Raw genomic sequence first — 27,246 nt, 5'->3', positions numbered from 1 at the left:
CCTACAGCAGCCCCTTCCTGTAGGTGATTAAGCTTAATCGCCTAGGCGATTAGGCTTAATCGTCTACCCGGAAGGAGGAAGTGGGACAGGAAGTCCCACTCCTCCTGAAGCCCCCACTCCCCCCCAAAAAAATTACATGCCAAATGTGGCATGTAAGGGGGAGAGGAGTGGGTTAAGAGGAAGTTCCAAATTTGGGTGGAACTCCTCTTTAAGGATGAGCTCTGGCATGTTCGCACACTCCACGTGCAGAGCCCGCCAGGAAGTCGGCACTGTACTGCGCTAATCACAGGCAGTGAGACATTTCCCGATATCTGCAGCCACGCATCGGGAGAATGTCTTACTGCCTGTGATTTGCGCAGCGCAGTGCCGACTTCCTAGCAGGCTCTGCACGTGGATTTTGCAAACACGCCGGAGCTCATCCTCTCTGTCTATATACTCAGGACAGATAAATTCAGGAGTTCTGATGCTTACCATGAATAGGTGGAAATCCCCAGCACTCAAGGAAATTTAAGAACACAAAATGGACAGCTAAACAATGTTTAAATATTGTAAATAAAAAATTATCTATAAATCCTGAGAATAATTTATTTTATTGGAAGGAATTCTGGAAAAAGTATTAAACGTCATTATACTAGATATGTTAACTTAAAAAAATGGTGCAGCACCACTTCTCTTGGGGTAGTGTGAAATGACCCCCTATGTAACAAGGCAAGCTAACATTTCAGTTGCAAGGTCTGGTCCTTGGTGTACGGTGAGGCAGAAAATAGGTTGGCTGCCAGGTATTTTAATCTTTTTACATTTTATTGCTTGGTTTAACCTCTTCCATACAGGGCTTTTATACACACCTCCATACCGGGCCTATTCTGGCACTTCTCTCCTACATGTACAAATCATCATTTTTTTGCTAGAAAATTACGCAGAACCCCCAAACATTATATATGTTTTTTTAGCAGACACCATAGGGAATAAAACGACGGTCATTGAAACCTTTTATTCTGCACGGTATTTGCGCAATAATTTTTCAAACGCCTTTTTTTTTGGAAAAAAATTGTTTCATGAATTCAAAAAATAACAAAACAGTAAAGTTAGCCCAATTTTTTTGTAAAATATGAAAGATTATGTTACACCGAGTAAATAGATACCTAACATGTCACGCTTTAAAATTGCGCACACTCGTGGAATGGCGCCAAACTTCGTTACTTAAAAATCTCCATAGGCAAAGCTTTGAAAAATTTTAGAGGTTACCAGTTTAGATTTACAGAGGAGATCTAGTGCTAGAATTGTTGCTGGCACTCTAGCGCACGCGGCGATACCTCACATATGTGGTTTAAACGGCGTTTACATATGTCGGCGGGACTTGCGTGTGCGTTCGCTTCTGCGCGCAAGCTACTGGGGACAGGGGCGTTAAAAAAACATTTTTATTTCTTTTTTTTTTTTTTACATATTTATTTCTTTTTTTACACTTTTTTTTTTTTTTTTATTATCACTTTTATTCCTATTACAAGGAATGTAAACATCCCTTGTAATAGGAATGTGTGTGACAGGTACTCTTTATGGAGAGATGCAGGGTCAATAAGACCTCACATCTCTCCTCCAGGCCTGAAAGCATGAGATCGTGAAAAAAAATTCACAGATCTCATGTTTACCGTTGCTTAGCAGCCGCAATCGCGGCTTTGTTTACTTACGGGGACCCGGGCGTGACGTCATCACATCGCGCCCGGGTCCTCCGACGGTCATAGAGATGACTGGTGACCATCTGGTCACCAGTCATCTCTATGCTTCCTGCGAGCGCCGGACGATTCGTTCTCCGGGCCCCCGATGGCACGGGAGAGCCCGGAGAAGCACCGGATGGCAGCGGGAGGGGGGGATGTCCCCTCCCGCCGCCTGTAAGAACGATCTAGCGGCGGAACCGCCGCTATGATCATTCTTACGTTGTGCAGAATCGCCGGCACAAGAGAAGGATATCTGAATGATGCCTCTAGCTGCAGGCATCATTCAGATATCCCCCCCACAAAGCCCAGGACGTCATATGACGTCCACTCTGAACGGCAGAGGTTCTTTGTGGACGTCATTTTACTATGGGCCGGTAGGGAAGTGGTTAAGGATGCAGGATACCCAAGAATTGTACAAATATGCATACCATGGTGAAGCCGCACTGCCACGTCAAGGCCCCTCTGCAAAGTGTGGTCCCTAAGTCTACTCTAATGTAATTTCCAAATTGATACATTTATGGCAATAAATTGATTTAGCAGCTAAACTAATGCAAAAATGTTGATAAAACAGAGGTTTTTGTTGCATATATTTGCAAAAATATGTGAAGTTAGACAGAACTCCCACAGCAGAGCGTGTAGATCTACTTTATGGCTTGCACTTGATCACAGAGACACATCGCATAATCTATTCTGATTCTTGGGTGCTCGTAGTGATACAACGGATGGTGTTTATAAAGTTTGGAAAGTCACTAGCACTTGAATATTTTTACCATTTATTGTGAGAGTAAAGTCATATTATTCCAGTCAACATATTATTGCTGGTTTGCACACAACTAGTGCCAAATGACAAAAAAACAAACAAAAAAAACTAGCCTCCGCCTTCCCCATATAGCCAGTCTAACACACGCCTAAAAAAATACCAGCTTCCAACCTCCCCTTTAAGTGATCCAACACACATCTGAATAAAATACTGGCCTCTGATCTCCCCATATAGCCAGTCCAACACACGCCTAAAAAAATACCCAACACTCCAGGAGACCCCCCAGGATGTCCTTGGTGTCAGGCTGGTCACATGCCTTGCACCTCTTACTGTTAGGTCACCTGTTGCCAGATGACAGATGCACCCAGTTGGAGTCAGGAGTGCACCACAAGGTAGTGAACCCTATGGCAGACTGCTGCGGATGGAACACAGAGTGGATATGGAAGGCTGGTCCACTGGAGCACAAACAGGGATCCCACAGGAAGCTTGAGCCCAAGATTCCCCAAGGTGCGGAGTCTAAGATTCAGCAGGTATTCACCAGAGCCTCTAGTGGTGAGGATGGCCTTAGCTGCAACTGAATCCAGGTCGTGGCCCCCCAGAGTCCCCCAGCTCACGCTCCGTAGGGAATAGAGGAGAGAGGGGAAGCAGCCACTCAGGATACAAGAGATAGTGAGGGGTAAGCCAAGGTCAGGGTAACAAGCAGACAAGGATAAACAAAAGACAGGCCAAAGGTCAGGGTCACAAGCAAACAGGAATAGTCAGGGACAAGCCAAGATCGGTACACACAGAGATAAACGTAGCACACAGCAAGCAGGTACACAATGCTTAACAAACAACATTGATCAGCAAGGAAGACCTGCAGTGCACTGGTTAATATAGAGTTCCTGATATGGCCTGGGGTGGAGCCATACAGGAAGGAGAGATGATAAAAGCAGCCAGGTGAGAGTGTCTGGCCTCTAAGGTAAACACATGGAGAGTAAGGTAAGCTGCCAGACATTACTGCATATCCAAAAAAAATCTATGGTCCTGCAACTTTTGTAGGGGGAGCTGATGGCACCTATGGCCTTTGTATTTCTCTCCATACCTTGCTGGTGAAAGAGAACCCACAATAAAGCTCCCGGTTCTCCTCTGATAATTCAGGCTTCAGTTCATTGTCAGGATCTATGATTTCCTCCATCATCATCTCTGTCGTCAGGTCCATCGGTGGTAACTGTGAAGAGAAGAAACATTATTTTTGAAGACTATGTACAATGATAGCCTATCTATTTAAAATGTTTATGCCAACACAGAATATAGAAGGTTCAAATACGTACTGTCTCCATGTCAAATGGTGGGCTTATTTCCCCAGCCTTCAGTTTCATCCAGTCTACGCCTTTAAAAAATGGGTGGCTTTGCAGATATTTAACATGCATCACTCTTAGGCTCGATGATTTGCATAGAAGCTGTAATAATATAAAAAACAAAGGTTAACATTGGTACAAAGGCAATAACTATGCAATTCTTCTTTAATAAATATTAATAAAATAGCCATTTTCTGTCTGGCTTCAGATGGTGTTTACTTACTTTGACTGCTATGAGGTCCATGAGATCCATGCTGAAATCTTTGGGGAATCTTGGATACTGGTTACAGATTGAGTCTACGAGCACCTCATCCAAGAATAAGCTGGTGCCTAAGTCGATGTTTGAGTCGGTGCCTGAGGCGGTGCTTGAGGCGGTGCTTGAGGCGGTGCATGAGATGGTGCCTGAGATAGTGTCTGGGACGGTGCCTGAGACAGTGTCTGGGACGGTGCCTGAGACGGTGCCTGAGACGGTGCCTGAGACGGTGGCTGAGACGGTGGCTGAGACGGTGGCTGAGACGGTGGCTGAGACGGTGGCTGAGACGGTGCCTGGGACGGTGTCCGAGGAGGAGAATGGATATTCTCCAGTAGCTATCTCATAGACTATAACTCCCAGGGAGAAATAGTCAGCAGCAAATCCATATGGTATTTCCAAATAGAGCTGTAGAAATATAAAAAAAGAGTAGAATAGTCATTACTGGTTACTTTACTGACAAGAAGAATGGAAAACCAAATTGATCAAATACTCACTTCTAGTGCCATGTAGTTTGGAGTGCCAACAATAGACGTCAGGGCATGAGAGGAATGCACATCTGTTTCCGATAAGCCAAAGTCAGCGATTCTGACATGCCCACTGCTATTGAGAAAAATATTTTCTGGTTTGATATCCCGATGTACAATTCCTCGGTTATGAAGGGACTGTAAACCACAAATGATCTCGGCAGTGAAGAATCTGATGGGAGAGATAGAAAAAGTTGATATAAAGCATTTTTATGGTAATCTAAGCCAGAAAATAACAAATCATTGATTCTAATGCTCCAATTATCAGGTATAGTCATGTATACTTGCAATAATTAAAGGGGAGTTCCACCCACAATTTCACTTTTTAAATATAAATACCCCTGTAATACACAAGCTTAATGTATTCTAGTAAAGTTAGTTTGTAAACTAAGGTCCGTTTTGTTAGGTTGTTACAGCATTTAAATAGTTTATAATCTAGAAATAGACCGTGGCCATCTTAAGTGTGGGCATCATGAAGCCAGACTGTATGACTTCCTGGATTTCAGCTTTGCATATCTCGCACATGCTCAGTGCACAAGCAATGTAATAGTTTTCAGTCAGGTTTGCAAGGACTACTGGGAAACATGATGCCTATCCCAGAAACCCTTGCAAATAGCCTAGGCAAATAAGGAGGAGGAAGTAATGAAGGACTACAAAATAAAGGTATTTACAAGCAACAAATTAAATAAAAATTGTCCATTCTGAACACTATGAGATTAGAGCATGCAGCACAGACAAACATAAAAAAATGGGTGGAACTCCACTTTAAATTATGTTGAAAGGGTGTTTTATAGGGATATTTGACATCACTAATGAATATTTAACAAATATGCTTTGTAAATTCTCACAAATAGTTTTTTTTATGATGGTAAAAGTGTTCAGATATGATTGAATGAAATTTTACAGTCTCTCTTTTAGGTACACACGATCCGATTATCGGACGAATGATCGTCCGTTTTTTTTGTATGCTAATCTCACGTAGAATCTGATGAGTTTACTAAAGTCACGAAAATTCCCGTAAGGCAGAATAAAAAAATCGGAAGTGATGTCATGTGTTGTAATGCATTTGTATTGCATTTTCGAACGACAGCTGTACTGATTAAACGAAAACCGTACGATCTGGCATCGTACGAAAAAAAATTCCGTGCATGTCCGATAGAATAATATCGGATGAACTGTACTGATCGGCTCTCCAAAGCTCTGTACTAACGATCCGATTATCGTACGATCGTTTCGAAAGCGGCATTTTTCGTACGATTTTCGGATCGTGTGTACGGGGCTTAAGTGTGTGTAAGGCCTAAACAGAAAGCATTCAAAAAGCTTCCCTGATCCATCCAAATTTTTTTTCACATTTACAAACTAACTTTATTCTCTGGAATAATTCTCACTAGAAGTTTGCTATGATATGTCTGATGCCTGGGACGTCTTCTTAGTGTGTGATTGTACATGTATGGGTAGAGCTTTGGTAGGACAGATGTACTGAAAGTCATACTTTTCTGACACAATCTTGTATCTATGACAAGCCTACACTTTGATGTAATCTATGTACAGTACCATGTTCTACCTCAATCCTTATTATTACGGTACCCTATTGTCTTCAAAAATAGATGGTAATTCAAGTATATGCGCCCTCCTGATTACCACCGCTGCGCTAAGGTTAGTGAACTATCTGAGGATACCTAGCTGCTGTTTTACATAAAATAAATCTTGAAAAATAATAAGTAGAAATACTAATGTGATATCTTATTACACCATATGTATAAATACTCAAACAGTGCTCAAGTGTGAGATAAACAAACACAACTATAGTGACACAGAATATATAAATCTGCAAAAGAAATAATAAATACTACATATAAACCCGTGAATAACTGAAGGTGAGAAAAAAATGAAAAATTATATTAAATTAAAACTAAAAAAGTTCATGAGTGTTAAATAATCTTCCAATCTTCAAAAGATCTTCCACCACACCAAACGTGCTCCGTGAATCCTCCACCCATCAAAATGGCCACTCACCAGAATGATTTGCCTAGCACTCTCGTGTTTCGGCAAAAAAGCATAAAAAGGTTTTCCAAATCCAGTGTAGAATTTTCCAATTAAAACAAAAACCTCCGTATTCCACCGCAGTGATTAGATAGGCTCCATATGAAAATCAAAGAGATTTGCACAATAATGTAATATTGCAAAGGTAGTTTAATGACACACCACATACAAATCCTCAATGAAAACACTCACAAAAGTAGCCAAATACACAGCAATAATCACAGCAAGCTCAAGATCCTCTCGTTGTATCTTTCAGCTGGTGAACTATAGCCTCGGCGGGCCTGCACACACTGTAAACAATGATTCTCACCGCCTCCACCGCACTGCACTGCAAACGATCCCAAGTTATGGAGAAAAAAACGCACACTCTTGCTACTGGTCACTGGTTTCGACGCGGACCGTTCCTCAAACTCCTGTCACGTCGGTTCCACAGTTTCCACAAATTCAAAAATCAGCTGTGTAGCCACTACCCGACATGTTTTGTCAATGGTGACTTATTCATGGGAATGGTCCCACAGCTGACTGTCCCCCCTTATATAGGGTTTGTATTCCCGTGCACTCAAAACTTTCAATTCTTTTTGCGCCGTATTGGCCAATCAAAACGCCGCGATTTCCGCCGGCCAATCTACCAATAGGGTGCTCGGTTCACTCGAGTAATAGCGAATCACAATGCATCCAGCATAAGGGCGGAAGTGACGTGGCGGACGCGTTGTGTGGTGAGGGCGGATGTCCCCCACCTCCACAACATTCTCCGTGCGTGACTAACTAACTTTATTCTCTGGAATAATTCTCACTAGAAGTTTGCTATGATATGTTTGATGCCTGGGACGTCTTCTTAGTGTGTGATTGTACATGTATGTGTAGAGCTAAGGTAGGACAGATGTACTGAAAGTCATACTTTTCTGACACAATCTTGTATCTATGACAAGCCTACACTTTGATGTAATCTATGTACAGTACCATGTTCTACCTCAATCCTTATTATTACGGTACCCTATTGTCTTACCTAACTTATATCTTGGAAAATCCCATATGTTATTTGATTTATATACAGTACTATATTCTACCTCAATCCCTATTATCATGGTACCCTATTGTCGTATCTCTCTCATATCTAGAACAAGGCTAAACATTGATGTGCTCTATATGCAGTATTATGTTATACTCCTAATCCTATTATTATAGTACCCCACTGTCTTACCTTGTCATATCAATAGTTAATGGTGCCCTTTTGTTTAAGAAGTTCCTCAGGTCTCCACCATTCAGGCATTCCATGACGAAGAATAAGAGATCCTGTGCAGAGGAAAGAAAGATCCAGGTTATAGAAATTATTCGCTATTTAAATCACTATGCAGCTTTTGTTAGCTTGTGAGAAAGGTAGGCGTCGGTTACAGAGGAATTCTGAGAGGATAACTATTTAACATCAACCTCTTCCACAAAATTAAGAGAAGGTAGAGACCTACCTTTGTCTGTAAGGTACTGTATGCACGAATGCAGAATGGGCTGGTACAAATTTCCCTTAGTATGTGGCTCTCGTTGAGGGCTTCCTTGTAGTCTTCGCTGTTCTTGGTCTGGATTTTGACAGCCAACGGTTCATCAGTAGAGATGTGTGATGCCAAAAACACCTGGAGGAAATAGGGAGAGAAATAAGAGACAATTAGAGATATTCATTGCCATTTAAAACTTTATTTATGGATCCACAATAATGGTAGAATTACTATAATGGCAATTTGATCATCACAGGGTCTAGAATGGTAAAACAGCTGCAATTCTGGGACATTCTCTCACTCCTGGCTGGAGATATAAGTCAACAGAGAATGCACCAAGAAAGGTGAGATCAGAGAACCATTCTGTTATATAAAGTTAGACGCCTAATTAAATGTTTTAGATAAAATCAGCTAAATACACTGCAGATGCATCAAAACTAAATATGTTTAACCACTTCCAGACCTTAGGTGTTTTTTCAGATTTGGTGTTTGCAAGACTAAAACAGTTTTTTTCTGCTAGAAAATTACTTAAAACCCCCACACATTATATATATTTTTTTCTAACACCCTAGAGAATAAAATAGTGGTCATTGCAATACTTTTTGTTACACCGTATTTGCGCAGCGGTCTTACAAGCGCACTTTTTTTGGAAAAAAATCACTTTTTTTAATTAAAAAATAAGACAACAATAAATTTGGCCCAATTTTTTTATATATTGTGAAAGTTAATGTTACGCCGAGTAAAATGATACCCAACATGTCACGCTTAAAAATTGCGCCCGCTCATGGCATGGCGTCAAACTTTTACCCTTAAAAATCTCGATAGGCGACGTTTAAAACATTCTATAGGTTGCATTTTTTGAGCTACAGAGTAGGCCTAGGGCTAGAATTATTGCTCTCGCTCTAACGATCGCGGCGATACCTCACTTGTGTGATTTGAACACCGTTTTCATATGCAGGCGCTACTCGCGTATGCGTTCGCTTCTGCGCGCGAGCTCGTCGGGACGGGGCGCTTTAAAAAAAAAATGTTTTTGTTTTCTTATTTATTTTTATTTATTTTATTACTTTTTACACTGAAAAAAAAATATTTGATCACTTTTATTCCTATTATAAAGAATGTAAACATCCCTTGTAATTAGGGTTGCCAACTCATCCCTTTAAAAAGGAACACATATTAATTACACAGGTTCTGTGGCTAATTAAGGTGGTAATTAGGACTCATTTGGTGCCTTACCTGCATTAAATTAACCTCAGAACCTGTGTAATTCATATGTGTTCCTTTTTAAAGGGATGAGGTGCATGGGCGTAGGAACCGGAGGGGACGGGGGGGACGCATCCCCCCCAGGAAATAATGCGGGGGGGACAGGTATGGTAAAATCCCCCCCGGGTTAGGAGGACTTGGAGCCAGGGCCGGTACATTGAAGGCAGGGGCGGAGAAGGAGAGTGACCTGGGCGCTACCATTTTGTATAGGAGGGGGCGCAGTTCTGACACACAGGCAGCCAAGGTACACTTGTGTCTGTGTGTCATAGACTAGTCAGCGCGGGCGGCGGCAGCGGCAGTGGTGGCAGTGCACTGTACAAATTGTGTGCCTCCTGCAACTGGGACCGTCCCCTCCTGGCTTTTCTGTTTGTTTACTCCCCCTATGGAGTAAGTAAGTTGGTCCATTCCATCAGCGTGAGCCGTGTGACGTCACGGCCGGGGGCGCAGGGAGCTGTGTCGGCGCTGCTGAGCTTGTAACTGCAAGGACTAGACACGAGGAGCCAGAAGGAGCCTGCCTGCCTACAGTCACAGTGCCTAGGAACCAGCAGTGTGCTACTGCAAAGAAGAAGACTACTGAGTCTGTACTAAAAAGTAAGCAGAACAGAACATGTGAGAGAAAATAATTATGGCTGTATTGGGGGGGGTGGGGGGAAATTGTGGCTGACTGAGGTGACCAGCACAAAAAAATGTTTTTGAGCCATGCTTGCCTAGTTGCCTTCTCTGATTAGCGAGAAAAAAAAAACATCAATTGCAGCCTCACTATGCCACCAAACGCAGCCACTGTGCCATCACATGCAGCCACTATGCCAACACACGCAGCCACTGTGCCATCAATTGTCGCCACTGTGCCCATCACACGCAGGGACTGTGCCCATCACACACAGCCACTCTGGCCATCACACGCAGCCACTGTTCCCATTACACGCAGCCACTGTGCCCATCACACGCAGCCACTGTTCCCATTACACGCAGCCACTGTGCCCATCACATGCAGCCACTATGCCACCAAACGCAGCCACTGTGCCATCACATGCAGCCACTGTGCCAACACACGCAGCCACTGTGCCATCAATTGTCGCCACTGTGCCCATCACACGCAGCCACTGTGCCCATCACACGCAGCCACTGTGCCCATCACACGCAGCCACTGTGCCCATTACACGCAGCCACTGTGCCATCACATGCAGCCACTGTGCCATCAAACACAGCCACTGTGCCATCAAACACAGCCACTGTGCCATCAATTGTCGCCACTGTGCCCATAAAACGCAGCCACTGTGCCCATCAAACGCAGCCAAATTGCTGTCCCCCCCAGATTTGTAAGGGTTCCTACACCCATGATGAGGTGGCAACTCTACATAGAACACGTGCGGAGCCCGCCAGGAAGTCGGCACCCGCGCTGCGCTAATCACACCCAGGCAGACATTTCCCGATCTCTGCAGCCGAGCATCGGGAAAGCGCTGCGCAAACTGTTGGCGCTATATAAATCCTGTATAATAATAATAATAAATGTCTGCCTGGCTGTGATTAGCGCAGCGCGGGTGCCGACTTCCTGGCGGGCTCCGCATGTGTTCTATGCGAACACGCCGGAGCTCATCCTTAGTGTGGGGGGTCCCTGAATGGCAGGTTGGAAATGTGGTCACCCTAACTGCAACATGCTGGCAGGGTACAAACATTCCACTAATGGCCATACACACGATCACAAAATCGTACGAAAAGTACCGCTTTGGAAGCGATCGCACAATAATCCGATCATTAGTACTCAGCTTTGGAGAGCCGATCACGACAGATCTTCCGATATTGTTTGTATTAAAAAACAGCTTTTGCCTTCAGTTTTACCTTATTCTTCTTTTCCTGGATGTGGAATCTCCCCAATAAGGGAACAGAGAGCAATACTCGTCTCCCGCCACAGGAGGTCAGTAATGACCCCTCTCATTCCCTCTCCTCCCCTCTATGGGTAATGTAAACATTAGCGAGCACACAAGAGCGGATGTACATATCACTGGCTGTCCATCAAACTCCGCCCCCCACCACCCTGCACCTATCACATCGACTCTTCTCCTTTCCCTCCACCCTATCACAGCCACGCAGAAGCTCCCCTCTCCCAGCATTCTTTAGGAATCCTGACCTGTCAGTGAGTGTGCGCGGTGCATGCCGGGACTGGTAGTTCCCTCGCTCAGCTTTGAAGCGGGAGGTGTTCGGGGCCCGCAGAAGGCAGGACTACAATCCCGGCATGCCCCGCGCTCTGGGCTCACTCTTCCAGTTTGAAAGCGGCCCCGTCAGCGCTGGGCACCGATTGGGGGGTTGTGCTGGTTGGCGGGCAGGATGGCGTCGTTTGTGACCGAGGTGCTGGCCAGTTCTGGGCGCCTGGAGAAGGAGGACCTGGGCACCAAGATCAACCGGCTGTCCCGGAGGGTGGAGGAGGTGAAGGTAATAAAGAGGACCTGTCACTATAGTGTGCGGGGATAGGAAGGGTCGGTGTACTCTGTACTGTCCGCTCACAGCCCTCTGATTACTAACACTGAACCCCTTCACCTCAGGGAGGTTTACCCCCCCCTTCCTGACCAGGCCATCTTTTTGCTCTGCGTTACCTTAACGAACAATTACGCGGTCGTGCGACTCAACACAAATAACATTTGTCTTTTTTTCTTTTTTTTTGCTATAAACACAAAAAGACTATTTTGAAAGAAAACTTTTTTTACTTCCTGCTACAAAACATCCATTTAAAATGTAACAAAATCTAACTTCTTCATCAACTTAGGCCGATATGTATTCCGCTACAAATGTTGGGTAAAACAAAATCGCAATAAGCGTATATTGATGGGTTGGTGCAAATGTCAGAGCCAGAGTCTACAAACTAAGGGATAGAGTTATGGATTTTTAATTTATTTTTACTAGTAATGGCGGCGATCAGCGACTTAGGACTGCGATATGATATTGCGACGCACAAATTGCGCAATAAGTGACACTTTTGTAATTTTTTTGGGGACCAGTGACACTAATACAGTGATCGGTTCTAAAAATATGCACTGTCACTGTACGAATTATTATACTGGCAGGGAAGGGGTTAACATGGGCGATCAAAAGGTTAACTGTGTGCCTAGCCTGTATACTGGGGGGAGGGGTTTTATTAGTGAAAGGCATTGATCCGTGTCTCTGCTTTGCAGGAACACAGGATCACTAACCTCCCTCCTGACAGAATCTGCTTTGTTTACAGATCGCTGTTCTGGCTCTTTGGCTAATGATCGGCGGGTGTTGGCGGACATTGAGTCTCTGGTACCTGCAGATCGGCTCCCGCTGTGTATATTCAGAGCGGGTCGCTGGCGGCGCACGCCCCCAGAACTGGAAGTGCAGGATCACAATTGGGTACATGATCCTGCGCAGCAGAGCCGCCTTGCCGCTGTATTTGTACGTTTTATACAGTCGGCAAGGGGTTAAAGCGGAAGTGCACACAAAAAAGTGAGCCTCCGCTTTTCGGAATCCAACCCCCTCCGGTGTCACATTTGGCACCTTTCAGGGGGGGGGGGGGTGCCTGACTTCCGGGGCATAGACTCCGCAGGAGTCACGCCCCTTCCTGCAGGAGTTTATGCCTGGAAGTGGGTGCAAATACCTGAATTATACGGGTATCTGCACCCCCCCCCCCCTGAAAGGTGCCAAATGTGACACCGGAGGGGGGGAGGATTCCGAAAAGCGGAAGTTCACTTTTTGTGTGCACTTCCGCTTTAACCCCTTGCCGACTGTATAAAACGTACAAATACAGCGGCAAGGCGGCTCTGCTGCGCAGGATCATGTATCCAATTGTGATCCTGCACTTCCAGGTCTGGAGGCGCACACGTGCGCTGCCAGCGACCCGCTCTGAATATTCACAGCGGGAGCCGATCTGCAGGGGCTCAATGTCCGCCAACACCCGCCGATCATTGGGCAAAGAGCCAGACCAGCGATCTGTTTATGTAAACCAGGGGTGGCCACATGTGGCCCGCAGAGCTCTCAGATGTGGCCCGTGACCTCCTGCTCTGGAAGGGTGGGTTGGAAAACCCAGATCGCAGGTTGCCGACCCGCCATACCACAGCATCAGTGTTGTGAATGACGCTGGTGGTAGAGGAAGACAGCGGCTGCGGAGCAGAGCCACATAAGCTGATGTTTCCTCTACAGAGCTGGCTTTTGCCAAAGGTGGAGTCTATGGCAAAGTTCAGCTAACCCGCAGAATAGACACAGGTGCAGTACGCTGCACCCACAATGTGGGTATACCGCAGCACATCAGTGTGAAAGCAGTCTTAGGCCCTTTTCACAAGATCGGCACGACCCAATGGGACCCTCAATTCACCTCTATAGAGCGACAGATGGCTGTTTATGCCCGCCTACCTCCAATCCGAAAAACAGAAGAGAATTCATCCCCTTTCATCTGGGCGGATAGGAGGGCCTATAGAGTAGCCGTGACCTGTCTTCCGCCCACTGCGCTCATAGTGGCCCTCGAATGGTTACCAAGTTGCTTAAGTGGCCCTCACTCTTCAAAAGATGGGGCACCCCTGATGTAAACAAAGCAGATTCTGTCAGTAGGGAGGGTAGTGTTCCTGCAAAGCAGAGACACGGATCAATGCCTTTCACTAGTAAAACACCTCCCCACAGTACACTGGCTAGGCACACAGTTAACCCTCTGATCACCCCTGTTAACCCCTTCCCAGCCAGTATAATAATAATTTGTACAGTGACGGTGCATATTTTTAGAACCGATCACTGTATTAGTGTCACTGGTCCCCCAAAAAAATTACAAAAATATCACTTATTGCGCAATTTGTCCACCGCAATATCGCAGTCCTAGGATAAGTCGCAGATCGCCGCCATTACTAGTAAAAAAAATAATAATTTGATTTGGATCCACACAACATTTTTCTGGAGGAATTTGCTGAATGACCTTTCCTCTTGGTTTGCTGGTTCTCATTGCTTCTGCACATTCCCTGATCTGAGTTCACTTCTAAGTGGAACTTTCCCATAGTCTTTACCTGCTATTTCCCCGACCTAGAAATCTTTGTCTGCCTCCGGAATTGCACAGAACAACCCTCTTCATTGCAGATCCGGACAGTGCAGGGTTGGTATGTACTTGTAAGCTATTGTCCTGACACAAGATCCTAGAGCTGGCATTTGTGCAGCTAATGCCATGTTACTATAAATGTGTTCAGTCATTGGACAAACGTGACATTTTACCGTATGACTAAGGACAGCGGATTTAGGCTTATTGGAACCTCCCAGTAAACGTCTAGTATGTAAAGCTCACCTGTCTGAAGCAGAACAGTATGCTCTGCACTTTATACTAGCTGCTCACAGATGATTGTTGGATATACTTTAACATTTTCATTACATTTCAGTGATCAGAAAGCATCCCAAATGCAGATGAAATGCTCAAAAAGCATCACTTTCTAAATCCCTGATACCTGTTTGCTAATCACTTCCAATTACTTTGTTATGGGGGTGCTTAGAGGGGACACAAGTGATTCAGTGACTGATGCACATGAATCTTACCAGTGATCACCTGTGCATAAGACACTGGCGTGTATGGTCTCATTATACTGTATATAAGGCAGTGAGTATATAAGGGGACTTTCAGACCTTATTCTTTTTCCCCCACTGTGGTATAGTTTGTGTCTGTTTGGGTGAGATTATTGCTCAGTCGTGAGAGAGTGCAAGTCAAAGAAGTCACGTGCAGATCAGCGGATGGTGACGTTGGGGGAGAAGTCACTTGCAGAGCAGCGGATGGTGATGTTGGGGGAGAAGTCACTTGCAGATCAGCGGATGGTGGCGTTGGGGGGAGAAGTCACTTGCAGAGCAGCGGATGGTGATGTTGGGGGAGAAGTCACTTGCAGATCAGCGGATGGTGGCGTTGGGGGGAGAAGTCACTTGCAGAGCAGTGGATGGTGACGTTGGGGGAGAAGTCACTTGCAGAGCAGCGGATGGTGATGTTGGGGGAGAAGTCACTTGCAGATCAGCGGATGGTGGCGTTGTGGGAGAAGTCGCTTGCAGAGCGAGAGATGGTGACGTTGGAGAAGTCGCTTGCAGAGCGAGAGATTGTGACGTTGGAGAAGTCGCTTGCAGAGCGAGAGATGGTGACGTTGGTGGAGAAGTCGCTTGCAGAGCGAGAGATGGTGACGTTGGTGGAGAAGTCGCTTGCAGAGCAAGAGATGGTGACGTTGGTGGAGAAGTCGCTTGCAGAGCAAGAGATGGTGACGTTGGTGGAGAAGTCGCTTGCAAAGCAAGAGATGGTGACGTTGGTGGAGAAGTTGCTTGCAGAGCGAGAGATGGTGACGTTGGAGAAGTTGCTTGCAGAGCGAGAGATGGTGACGTTGGAGAAGTTGCTTGCAGAGCGAGAGATGGTGACGTTGGAGAAGTCGCTTGCAGAGCAAGAGATGGTGACGTTGGGGGAGAAGTTGCTTGCAGAGCGAGAGATGGTGACGTTGGTGGAGAAGTCACTTGCAGAGCAGCGGATGGGGACGTTGGGGAGAAGTTACTTGCAGAGCAGCGGATGGGGACGTTGGGGGAGAAGTCACTTGCAGAGCAGCGGATGGGGACGTTGGGGGAGAAGTTACTTGCAGAGCAGCGGATGGGGACGTTGGAGGAGAAGTCACTTGCAGAGCAGCGGATGGGGACGTTGAGGGAGAAGTCGCTTGCAGAGTGAGAGATGGTGACGTTGGTGGAGAAGTCGCTTGCAGAGCGAGAGATGGTGACGTTGGTGGAGAAGTCGCTTGCAGAGCAGTGGATGGTGACGTTGGTGGAGAAGTCGCTTGCAGAGCAAGAGATGGTGATGTTGGAGAAGTCGCTTGCAGAGCAGTGGATGGTGACGTTGGTGGAGAAGTCGCTTGCAGAGCAGTGGATGGTGACGTTGGGGGAGAAGTTACTTGCAGAGCAGCGGATGGGGACGTTGGGGGAGAAGTCACTTGCAGAGCAGCGGATGGGGACGTTGGAGGAGAAGTCACTTGCAGAGCAGCGGATGGTGACGTTGGGGGAGAAGTCACTTGCAGAGCAGCGGATGGGGACGTTGAGGGAGAAGTCGCTTGCAGAGTGAGAGATGGTGACGTTGGTGGAGAAGTCGCTTGCAGAGTGAGAGATGGTGACGTTGGTGGAGAAGTCGCTTGCAGAGCAAGAGATGGTGACGTTGGTGGAGAAGTCGCTTGCAGAGCAAGAGATGGTGACGTTGGTGGAGAAGTCGCTTGCAGAGCAGTGGATGGTGACGTTGGTGGAGAAGTCGCTTGCAGAGCAGTGGAGAAGTCGCTTGCAGAGCAAGAGATGGTGATGTTGGTGGAGAAGTCGCTTGCAGAGCAGCGGATGGTTGAGATGCTTTTGTCAGAAGGAAGAAGAAACTACCTGGCCCCCCATTTGAGAGCACCGAGGTGTTTCTCCTTTCTGGGGGGAGGGGGGGGGGCAACGTAGTCGCGTCCCTATTTTTGCAGAAGCAGTTGCGGTCCCCCAGAGAGAAGAGAGACGGACGAAGTGTTCCTCTGGCTTCTTATGGAGTTGTGCCAAGCATCAATTATTACAAGTCTATTTCATTATTGAAGAGATGTCTTGTTTTTGGCTATTAAGAGAACAGCCGTCCAGTTTTACTTTCCCTCTAATTAATGTAATGTGCCTTTATACTCGCACCCTCTCAGAACCTTGCGTTTAACATCTAGAACAAGTGAGGCCTCGTACACACGACAGAGTTTCTCGGCAGAATTCACCGAGAAACTCGGTCAAACCCGGATTCTGCCGAGAAACTTTTGGCCCGATGAAGCCGCCGAGGAACTCGTCGAGAAAATAGAGAACATGTTCTCTATTTTCTCGTTGTTCTATGGGAGAAGGCGACCCGCCGAGCTCCTCGGCGGCTTCATCCCTGAACTCACCGAGGAACTCGACGTGTTTGACACATCGAGTTCCTCGGCCGTGTGTACGGGGCCTGACTGTCAGAGGGAGAAAAGCAGGGTTGCTATGGAAAGCAATGAGCATTTTGGTTATGTAGCCATGTTTGAAGAGACTATATATTGCCCTGTATTATGAGTTCTGGTGTAGTAGCTTGGCTGTAGTAGTACTTTGCTGGAGTTGAGCAGTGGCTGCTTTCTATGCAGGTTCATTGTAGGTGACATGAAAGATCAGAAACGTATCATGTGACGCTGCTCAACAAATGATGTAATAGTCGGTAGGCTGCTGAACCATATGTTCATTTCCTAGCCTCACCACCCTGAGGAACCAGCTTGCTGTGTTGCTTCTGCATATTTTCTGTACTCGTGTGTTACTATATTTGTCATTTCACTTGTCAAGAAAACTATTTTTGGGTCTCGCTGCCCTTGGTATGGCATGTATTACTTCATCTTTCTGCTGAGAATTTTCATATAAAAAATATATATTATTTATCTGCAATTCATCATTTTTATAACCTTGTCAGTTTTGCTGGAACCCGAACCCCCCTCCTTCTTTCCTTCTTTCCTTCTTTCCTTCTTTCTTTCTTTCTTTCCTTCTTTCTTTCCTTCTTTCCTTCTTTCTTTCTTTCTTTCTTTCTTTTTTTCCTTCTTTCTTTCTTTTTTTCTTTCTTTCTTTTTTTTTTTCCTTCTTTCCTTCTTTCCTTCTTTCTTTCCTTCCTTCTTTCTTTCCTTCTTTCTTTCCTTCTTTCTTTCCTTCTTTCTTTCCTTCTTTCCTTCCTTCTTTCTTTCTTTCTTTCTTTCTTTCTTTCTTTCTTTCTTTCTTTCTTTCTTTCTTTCTTTCTTTCTTTCTTTCTTTCTTTCTTTCTTTCTTTCTTTCTTTCTTTCTTTCTTTCTTTCTTTCTTTCTTTCTTTCTTTCTTTCTTTCTTTCTTTCTTTCTTTCTTTCTTTCTTTTTTTTTATTCTGGACACTGCCAAACTTTTTTTTTCAGTTTTATATTTAATCCTGCTTTACTCATAAGGGATAAAGTAAAATGACCCCATTTTAAAAACCTGAATGTTGTAGATGATGAATAGGAATATATAATTCTCCACTGTTTTCCCAGCGCAGGGCAGGCTAGACAAGTTGAGACGTGACCATTTATAAATGGCTGTCTGTAGTATCTTCATGTATTGGGGCTCTATGTGTAGTGAATACTGGGGGGGGGGGGGGGGGGGTTATTCTCTCAATGTTTGGCTTGCCTGTGAACATGTTTGTATTGATATTTTTGCAGGGTGAAGTATGTGACATGATAAATAAGAAATATGACGAGTTCCTTCCCAGCATGCAAAGCGCTGAAGATCTGGTGACGCAAGTAAACAACCTGAACAAAGATGTAGACCTTCTGAAGCTGCGGATAGAGAATGAGGTGAGTACAACTATGACGGCTCTGGGGTGCAGAGAGAAACGCACCCAAATATCTTTGTGTTTTTGCTTTTCCAAATCAATGTTCAGATGAAGATATATTTCCTGTAAAAAAAAAAAAAAAAATTGTGTTAAGAAAAGGCACTATAAATATTCAAAATAATAGGAAAAAATATTTAAAGGAGTTGTAAAGGATTTTTTTTTGTTGTTGTTGCTGAAATGACTGTTTAGAGGGTATAGACAGGACTGTCTTAGTGAGAGGGCACACCTGGGCACTGCCCAGGGTCCCTAGCTGCATCGGGGGGCCCTGCACATTTCCCAAAGCAGCTGGTCCTTGAACCCGCACTGCCCTGAAATTGGGGGCCCCATGATGGCACTGAGAGTGATAGAATGCAATGGTGAGGCAGTCTGCCTACCTACTTAATGTCTGTTTACCTGCACTGTCATCATTGTAGGGGCCCCAGAGCATTACTTTGCCCAGGGGCCCGTGATGCTATTAAGATGGCCCTGGGTATAGAGACATAATAGTTAATTGATTCCTTTTAAAAACGATTAAAAATAGATAAAAATCAATCATATAATGTACCTGCAGTTTCTAGTTTCGTTTTTGCATGTCGTTTCCTGCTTCTGTGATGTACAGAGCCACAGAGCCAATACAGGGCAGTGATGGTTTGGAAAACGAAACTGATTGGTGCTGTGGGGTTTTAGACACACAGTAATCACACCTCCTTGATTAGTGACCACACAGAGAGAAAGCTCCCAGTACTGTGGTTATCAGGAAACAGACAATCAGGAAGTGTGGAGATCAGAGAAGAATTACAGCAACTTGAGAGCAAAAACTAACAATGGGGACATGAAAACAGAACTGCATTAATGTAAAGGAAGCTATGAAGATAAAAAAAAAAAAAAAATCCTTTACAAACCCTTTTAATATAAAACGTTTTCTCTCAGATTGTAAGCCCTCTGATTCATTTTGTATTGTAATTGTACTGTCTGCCCATCGTTTTGTAAAGCGCTGTGCAAACTGACGCTATATAAATCCTGAATAATACTCCTACTATGGCATATGTTTTAGGAGAATGGAGTAACCCAGCCCGACTTCTGTTTGCCTGCTTGGCCTTAAAAGGGTTGTAAAGGTAAAATAGTTTTTCCCTAAATAGCTTCCTTTACCTTAGTGCAGTCCTCCTTCACTTACCTCATCCTTCCATTTTGCTTTTAAATGTCCTTATTTCTTCTGAGAAATCCTCACTTCCTGTTCTTCTGTCTGTAACTCCACACAGTAATGCAAGGCCTTCTCCCTGGTGTGGAGTGTCATGCTCGCCCCCCCTTAATGTGGGGGGGGGCGAACAGGAGAGTCAGGACAAGTTATTTCTTTGCCTCTTCATGGCATAGGGAAGGAAAAGCCCAGCTGTTTGTTACAGGAAGGGTGGAGGAGTCCGACACCAAAATCTCTCACTATCAGCCGCATTCTTAGTTTAGTGATGGGGGAGCAGTGGGACACTGAGATGAGGATTTGGTTACAATTAAAAAAAAACTTTTAGACGTTAGAGTTTTTTAAGAAACTACATTTTTTCCAGAAAAACCTTCCCCTGTCTCCTGGTAGTTTTTAAGTTTCGATGTGTGCGGTGTGGCACATGTGCAGTGTACAGTCTCAAACCCTGAACTTCAGTTTTCACGACGGGATTCCTGCCAGGCTTGCCTTGAAAAGCTGTGTATACACACGGCCGCACAAAAACCTGACGTTCTTTTGAATGGCAAGAACGAGGTGACGTCATCGACTACGACGAGCCGCCATCTTGCTACACCCCAGACTAACATTGTATGCTACTGCGCATGCGTCAAAGTGTTATCGAGCATGCTCGGTTTTTCTACCCTGCAGGTAAGCATACAGACAATTTTCTCTGTAGGAAACACTGACTGGAATCCCGATGGAAAAATAGAGAGCAGGTTCTCTATTTTCCCGTCGGGATTCCCGGCTGTTTTCCTGATGGGAAAACTGCTAGAGAGCATACACGCGGCCGGGATTCCCAGCCAAAAGCTCTCCTGGTGTGTACGAGGCTTAAGGCTTATTTCCGGCATCTGTAAACTGCCAATAATGGAGCCTAGTGTTGAGGCCAGGTCCCAAAAACCCTGAAATGTTGGTGTACAAGTGCAGGAGTTACATCATCAGTGGTCACTGAAAGAGAAGGGTGTTTGGACCTGAAAGCAGCAGTGAAGAACATGGCAGCACCAGGGAATGAAGCAGTGACTGGAGCTTTGTGGCCTGCCATTGCTGGGGAAGGGGGCTGTAAGGTGGTATGTGTGCCACGATTTGCACATATGGTGTACTTTATGGTAAGAGCTTACTCCATCACACTATGGGGTGCATTTACTAAAGCTGAACAGTGCAATGTCTGGTGCAGCTCTGCATAGGTGTGTGTGTGTGTGTGCGCTTTTTTTTTTGTCAAAGCTTAATTGAACAATCTGAAATTAGAAGCTGATTGGCTGCTATGCAGAGCTGCACCAGATTTTGCACTCTCCAATTTTAGTAAACCGACTCGTTTTCTAATGCTAGTTTTATTTATTTGGCCATACAGCCCCAAACACATTAGTTAGTGTACTGGTTTATATCCCATTACCTCCAGGCGGCAGGAAATGGAATATAAAATTAGCAATTTAACATGGAAGGAAAGATAATATAACATTTCAAAGCTCTGTCTCCTCTGTAAATGTGCATCTGTTGTGTGTAAATTCCCCCCGCCAACAACGCCTAGAGCTGTGGACAGGCGACATCGCTGCTCCATGGAATTTAGGTCCGTTGTCGGCCCTCCACATTACACAGAAGAGCCAAAGCTTTATAGCTTTATGGTCATCTGATTTGCGTTTTTTTTTTTTTTTTGTTTTTTTTTGTGGTTCAGACTTCCTCGGCTTATAACAACTTGGTGGCCATACTCGGGTCCTATATATTTTTTTTTTTTTCTGTTAATTTGTCTACATACTTTTCCACAAAATGTTTTTGAAATGACATCAGGGTTGTGTGGTCATTTAACCACTTGCTTACTGGGCACATAAACCCCCTTCGTGCCCAGGCGAAATTTCAGCTTCCGGCACTGCGCTGCTTTAACTGACATTTGCGCGGTCGTGCGACGTGGCTCCCAAACAAAATTGACGTCCTTTTTTCCCCACAAATAGAGCTTTCTTTTGGTGGTATTTGATCACCTCTGCGGTTTTTATTTTTTTGCGCTATAAACAAAAAAAGAGCGACAATTTAAAAAAATATATATATATTTTTTTACTTGTTGCTATAATAAATATCCCATTTTTTTTTCTCAGTTAAGGCCGATACGTATTTTTCTACGTATTTTTGTAAACAAAATCGCAATAAGCGACTGGTTTGCGCAAAAGTTATAGCACCTACAAAATAGGGGACAGAATTTATGATTTTTTTTTTTTTTTTACTAGTAATGGCGGCGATCTGCAATTTTTTTTATTGGGACTGCGATATTGTGGCGGACATATCGGACACCTTTGACACAAATTTGGGACCATTCACATTTATACAGCGATCAGTGCTATAAAAATGCACTAATTACTGTATAAATGTGACTGGCAGGGAAGGGGTTAACACTAGGGGGTGAGGAAGGGGTTAAATGTATTCCCTGGGTGTGTTCTATCTGTGTGGGGGGAGGGGGCTGACTGGGGGAGGTAACCGATGCTGTGTCCCTATGTAAAGGGACGCAGATCGGTCTCCTCTCCTCTGACAGCACATGGAGCTCTGTGTTTACACACAGAGCTCCACGACCCTGCTGTCACCGCCGATCGCGTGTACCCAGCGGACATCGCGGCCGCCAGGTACACGCATCGGCTCTTCAGCGATGCGCCGGGACAGTGTTTACCCGCTGCGCGCCACCCAGTCGCGCGTGCGGGTAATGCTTTTAAAAAGACGTCCACCCGGTACTTGAGAGCCGCGCTGTTGACGTCTTTTGTCAATAGCGCGGGTCTGAAGTGGTTAAATGACTGTTTAGCAGAGTAGCTGTCAGTATGATCTGGCATATGGGACTTGCTGAGCAGGTTTGTAGCTGAGTCAGGCTCTCTGTGCTCCTCCTGTATTCTAAGCCTTTCATTTAAACACTTTATAAAGTCCATGCTTTGTCATTCTTGTTCCTTGGAAAAAGTTCCTAGTCATGTTTTATTGATGCTGACGTCAGCTAACAACCAAGAATTAATCAATATTCACCAAAAATGTATTTTCTGGTTTTCTTTTATGCATATGTTCGCTATTGTGGTTAGTAATATACATATTGACATCTGTGTTGTTGAATTGTATTTAATGTGTATCTCCTTCTTCTTTTTTTTTTTTATTTAGGTGCAAAATGACCTTAAAGTGGCCATCAGTGAGTTCACAGAGTTAAAGCAACAGCTGGAAAAAAACACAATTATCCTCGCAGTTCTGCAACAGCTTCAAGAGGTATAACTGCACAGAAGCAATGTAATTCATAGGAAGCTTGAATTTTTCTCTCCTTTTTATCGGGTTCCTGTAACAGTGTGCATATATTGTCTCTGTCATGTAAAACTCTCTGATCATTACAGCATCTTGAAAGACTGGGTGTTTCATTTTAACACACCTATCATTATTAAACTTCACCCCTGTCTGCTTCCCAGTAAGAAGGAGACAGCTGAACACAGCTTGGTATAGAAATGCAAGTGCATGTGAGTAGGCAATACAAGAGAAAACTTGGCGAAACACCATGCAGAATAGATATGTGTGAAAATCTGCATTTCTGTGTATTCACTATTTTAACCACTTGCCTACTGTGTACATACACCCCCTTCCTGCCCAGACAAAATTTTAGCTTCCGGCACTGCGTCGCTTTAACTGACAATTGCACGCTCTTGCGACGTGGCTCCCAAACAAAATTGACGTCCTTTTTTCCCCACAAATAGAGCTTTCTTTTGGTGGTATTTGATCGCCTGTGCGGTTTTTATTTTTTGGGCTATAAACAAAAAAAGAGCGACAATTTTGAAAAAAAAAAACACAATATTTTTTACTTTTTGCTACAATAAATATCCCATTGTAAAAAAATAAAAAAAAATGTTTATCTCCGTTTAGGCCGATACGTATTCTTCTACATATTTTTGGTAAAAAAATAAATAAAATCGCAATAACCGCATAGTGACTGGTTTGCGTAAAGTTATATTGCCTACAAAATAGGGGACATAATTATGAATGACAGGACGTCATATGATGTCCTGTCAGAACAATAGGGGATTCCGCCGCCGTCATTTGACGGCGTGCGGGTATAAAGCGGTTCTAAAGGCAGAAGTGTTTTTTTTTTATCTTCATGCATTCTATGCATTAAAAATAAAAACCTTCTGTGTGCCGCAGTACCCCTAATACTTACCTGAGCCCCATCTCGATCCAGCGATACTGCACGGGATCCTCAACTACTGTCTGGGACTCTCCCTGCTCATTGGGACTGAGACAGCGGGCGCCGCCAATGAGGATAGAGAGAGGGGGCAGGGCCGAGCCGCGGGTAAATGTACGCAAAGAGCAGCAGCTCGGCTTGGGTGACCCATAGCATGCTACTGTAGGGGCACTCAGCAGAAGGGAGGGGCCAGGAGCGTCGGGGAAGACTCGAGAAAATAATCTGGGCTGCTCTGTGCAAAACCACTTCACTGAGCAGCAAGTATAACATGTTTATTGGTTTTAAACAAAAAAACAAGCCTTTTTAATATCACTTTAATTGACGTAGTTTTGTAGCCTTAATTCGGGGATAGCTGTATGTCCTCTCAATAAGCTGTACTGTGTTTATTAATTTCCTCCTTGGAGCAGAAGAGTATTCTCAGTGCCGGCTTGTATTTAACGTGAGTACCTTACAGAATAGGAATGTATCTACATAAAGAAAAAAGATGGTCCTGGACGTTGCTGTCAAGAACAGAAGGTTTATTATAAATCAAGCCACCAGCTTCAGGTGACGTCCGCAGATGTTTGTTGCTTGATTTACATTGAACCTTCTGTTCTTTGATTGGAACTTTGCAGACCATTTTTCTGTGTGTCTTCAGCCAGGAATTACCTTTCTGCATAAAGACTTTTTTGCATTTTTATTGTCGGTGTGCTGCCCATTGTTTACTATAGAAAAAATGCACACAAACGCATAGACAAGAACCACAAAAAAAAAACGTAATTCATATTCTTCCTAGCTCTTCCCTTTTGCTTCTCCATGCTTAAATGTTCCTTTCTTAGACCATATTTAGGGTGTAACATGGTAACATTTTTATCTGTAGCCTTTACTTCCACTTTATGCTCTTGTGGTCAAAATGAGTTTGAGCAGATTGATGACGGGCTTCATGTCCCTTTCGTGGCTGTTACCAGAATACACTTTTTTTTTTTTAACCATCATGAAATTGCTGTGCTGCCCTTTCCTTATTTCAGGGCCCTCCAGCTATTGTAGAAATCCCATGAGGCATTGTAACACATTCACATTGACATTCACAGACATGACTGGGCATGATGGGAATTGTAGTTCTTGAACAACTGGAGGGCCGTAGTTTGAAGACCCATGCCTTATTTCAACAAATTGGGCAGGCTTGTGTCCCAAGCCCAGGATCCTCTGTTATTTGGGGTGGATTCCCTAGTGAATCCTTGGGATTAGTTTTTCCCTGATCTCTGACTTTTCTTCCACTGCAGCTTCTCCTGCGTCCCTTGTGCAGGATAAAGGTGAAGGGCATTCTAGTGATTCTAATTGCACCAGCTTGACCAAGAAAAACTTGGTATGCGGACATTGTATGTCTCTTCGTAGATGAGCCGTGAGCTCTTGCAGATTGACCAAACTTGCTTTTGCAAGGCCCCATCTTCTATCTCTCACTTTACTGTTGCTGGCTTTTAAGCCCAGGTCCTAAAGTGTACCTGGACAGGCCTCTCGCACCGACCTGGCAGCCAGAGTATCACTTGGAACTCCTGAGAAGGAACAAGTCTCTGCCACTGACTTGGCTCTAATGGGATTCAAATTTGGAGTGGAATCTCTGCCACAGGCCCTCTACTCAGGAATGTAGATAATAGAGCGAATCCTCTCAGCGAATTTAATTTGCCTGAATCTCCCTCCGGTAGACTTCTTAAGTTTGGGGTCACCGACTGACAAGTTGCAGCATACAACTTCTCAGTGTCCGATCACCCAGATCCCCGATGGATCGTCTAAGCCCTATGTGATCACCTGCCTCCGGGCTCACCTCAGACCGACTCCCCACCGAACAGCACAACTCGCTTGGGGATCTTCTTCATAGAATGTGGGGACCCAGTAAGTCACTGGGGCCCCTTTGCAGCTTCACTTGCTCCAGGCCATGAGGGCCCAGAACTGGGAACTCCGCGCAGCACGTGCACCCCGGCCTTGGTAGGCCAACTCGCCAGGGCCCGTGATTGTGCGCGCACCCTAAAGGGCGAAGAAGAATGAGCCCCACAAAATGGCGTCTGCCGAAGAAATGCCCTTCCCCAGCATGCCCCGCGAGGGAAACACTCCTGGCTGCTGGGGAAAGGCGCCTCTGCCTGACCTCTGGCGCCACCTGCTATCCAGAGATGGAAACGTATCTTTGGAACACAGAATGAACCCACAGCCCAGCCTGGCAGAAACCCAATTTAACCAAATCAACATAGATGAGAGCAAAGTAACTCTCTCATCCCCCTCTAAATTTAACATAGCACCTGTACTGAAAGTACACAGGCGCTACACACAAAATCAGCAAAAGCGGCCTCAAGGGTGGCGTCATCCAAATGGAACGTCCCCTTTTATAGTGCCGTCGTACGTGTTGTACTTCACCGCGCTTTGCTAGAGCATTTTTTTTTCACGATCGTGTGTAGGCAAGGCCAGCTTAACAGTAATCGGGTTGAAAAAAGCGTTGTTTTTTTCTAGACCATTGAAAACCGTCATGTGTACGCGGCATTCGTTTTTGTTGTGATCTTTAAATCCTCCTCCTCTCTGAATTGGGTGAATTATTTCCTGCAACGTCAGTTGGGGAGCGCACACGCACCTTTCCTGAAAGCGCTAATGGCGGGAATACACGTGCCAATAGTACTTGCTTTTGTCCTTCAAAATTGCGCATGTGTAGCGTTTCGTTCATCTTCTGTTCATTTCTCCTCCCTCTGTCAATCAATAGCAGTTGAGCCTCACAGGCCCCATACATTTGTGCTGCCTATTGCACCAGTGTAGTCCTTAGGAGGGAGCGTGCATGCAGTGGTGGTTCTATATGCACAGCACTGGAAATATAAGCCATCACACAAATGTAAGTGCTATATACACTATAAATGAAACAATCCTGTGCAAATATGAATTCTAAAAGAATCTTGGATGTAAGTATGGCTCTGTAATGCTAGTTTGTATAATCTGGGTCAGAGTTGCACTTTGAAGCAGTTGTCATGTCTAATTTCATTCATTTTTTTTTTTTTCAGTTTAATATTGCTATTGAGAAGTACAACTTGACATTGTCTGAGAGGAGCTACATTATTGCAGCTGGACATCTAGAAAAGGTATTGAGCTTTTAAATTCTTGACTATACACACCTATTTCAAGTAACAATCAAATCAACCAGTGATCTGCTAGTATTCTCCT

The 27,246-nt window shown here is 44.7% G+C and overlaps 2 protein-coding genes across 2 annotated transcripts in view; one reads left to right on the top strand and one right to left on the bottom strand.

Moving 5' to 3' along the window:
* Positions 1-3,344: 3,344 nt before the first annotated feature.
* LOC120915477 (serine/threonine-protein kinase PLK4-like) lies at positions 3,345-11,370 on the bottom strand. Its single transcript, XM_040326024.1, has 7 exons — positions 11,219-11,370; positions 8,096-8,257; positions 7,834-7,925; positions 4,560-4,761; positions 4,036-4,470; positions 3,786-3,914; positions 3,345-3,682 (listed from the first exon to the last, which is right to left on the bottom strand). Exons 3-7 carry the CDS (start codon positions 7,905-7,907, stop codon positions 3,530-3,532), a joined length of 993 nt encoding a protein of 330 aa, XP_040181958.1. The 5' UTR covers positions 7,908-7,925; positions 8,096-8,257; positions 11,219-11,370; the 3' UTR covers positions 3,345-3,529.
* A 201-nt stretch (positions 11,371-11,571) lies between these two features.
* The window catches only part of ZW10 (zw10 kinetochore protein), a 55,372-nt gene continuing 39,697 nt past the window's right edge, over positions 11,572-27,246 (top strand). The window contains exons 1-4 of the mRNA XM_040326023.1: positions 11,572-11,809; positions 18,537-18,671; positions 23,013-23,114; positions 27,087-27,164. Coding sequence (XP_040181957.1) covers positions 11,705-11,809; positions 18,537-18,671; positions 23,013-23,114; positions 27,087-27,164 — 420 coding nt within the window. The 5' untranslated portion in view covers positions 11,572-11,704. The remainder of the gene's footprint in view (positions 11,810-18,536; positions 18,672-23,012; positions 23,115-27,086; positions 27,165-27,246) is intronic.

The sequence above is a fragment of the Rana temporaria genome, chromosome 10, assembly GCF_905171775.1.
Source record: "Rana temporaria chromosome 10, aRanTem1.1, whole genome shotgun sequence".
Lineage (NCBI taxonomy): Eukaryota > Metazoa > Chordata > Amphibia > Anura > Ranidae > Rana > Rana temporaria.
The sequence above is the reverse complement of the archived record's forward strand: the minus strand, read 5'-3'. Positions and strand labels throughout refer to the sequence as shown.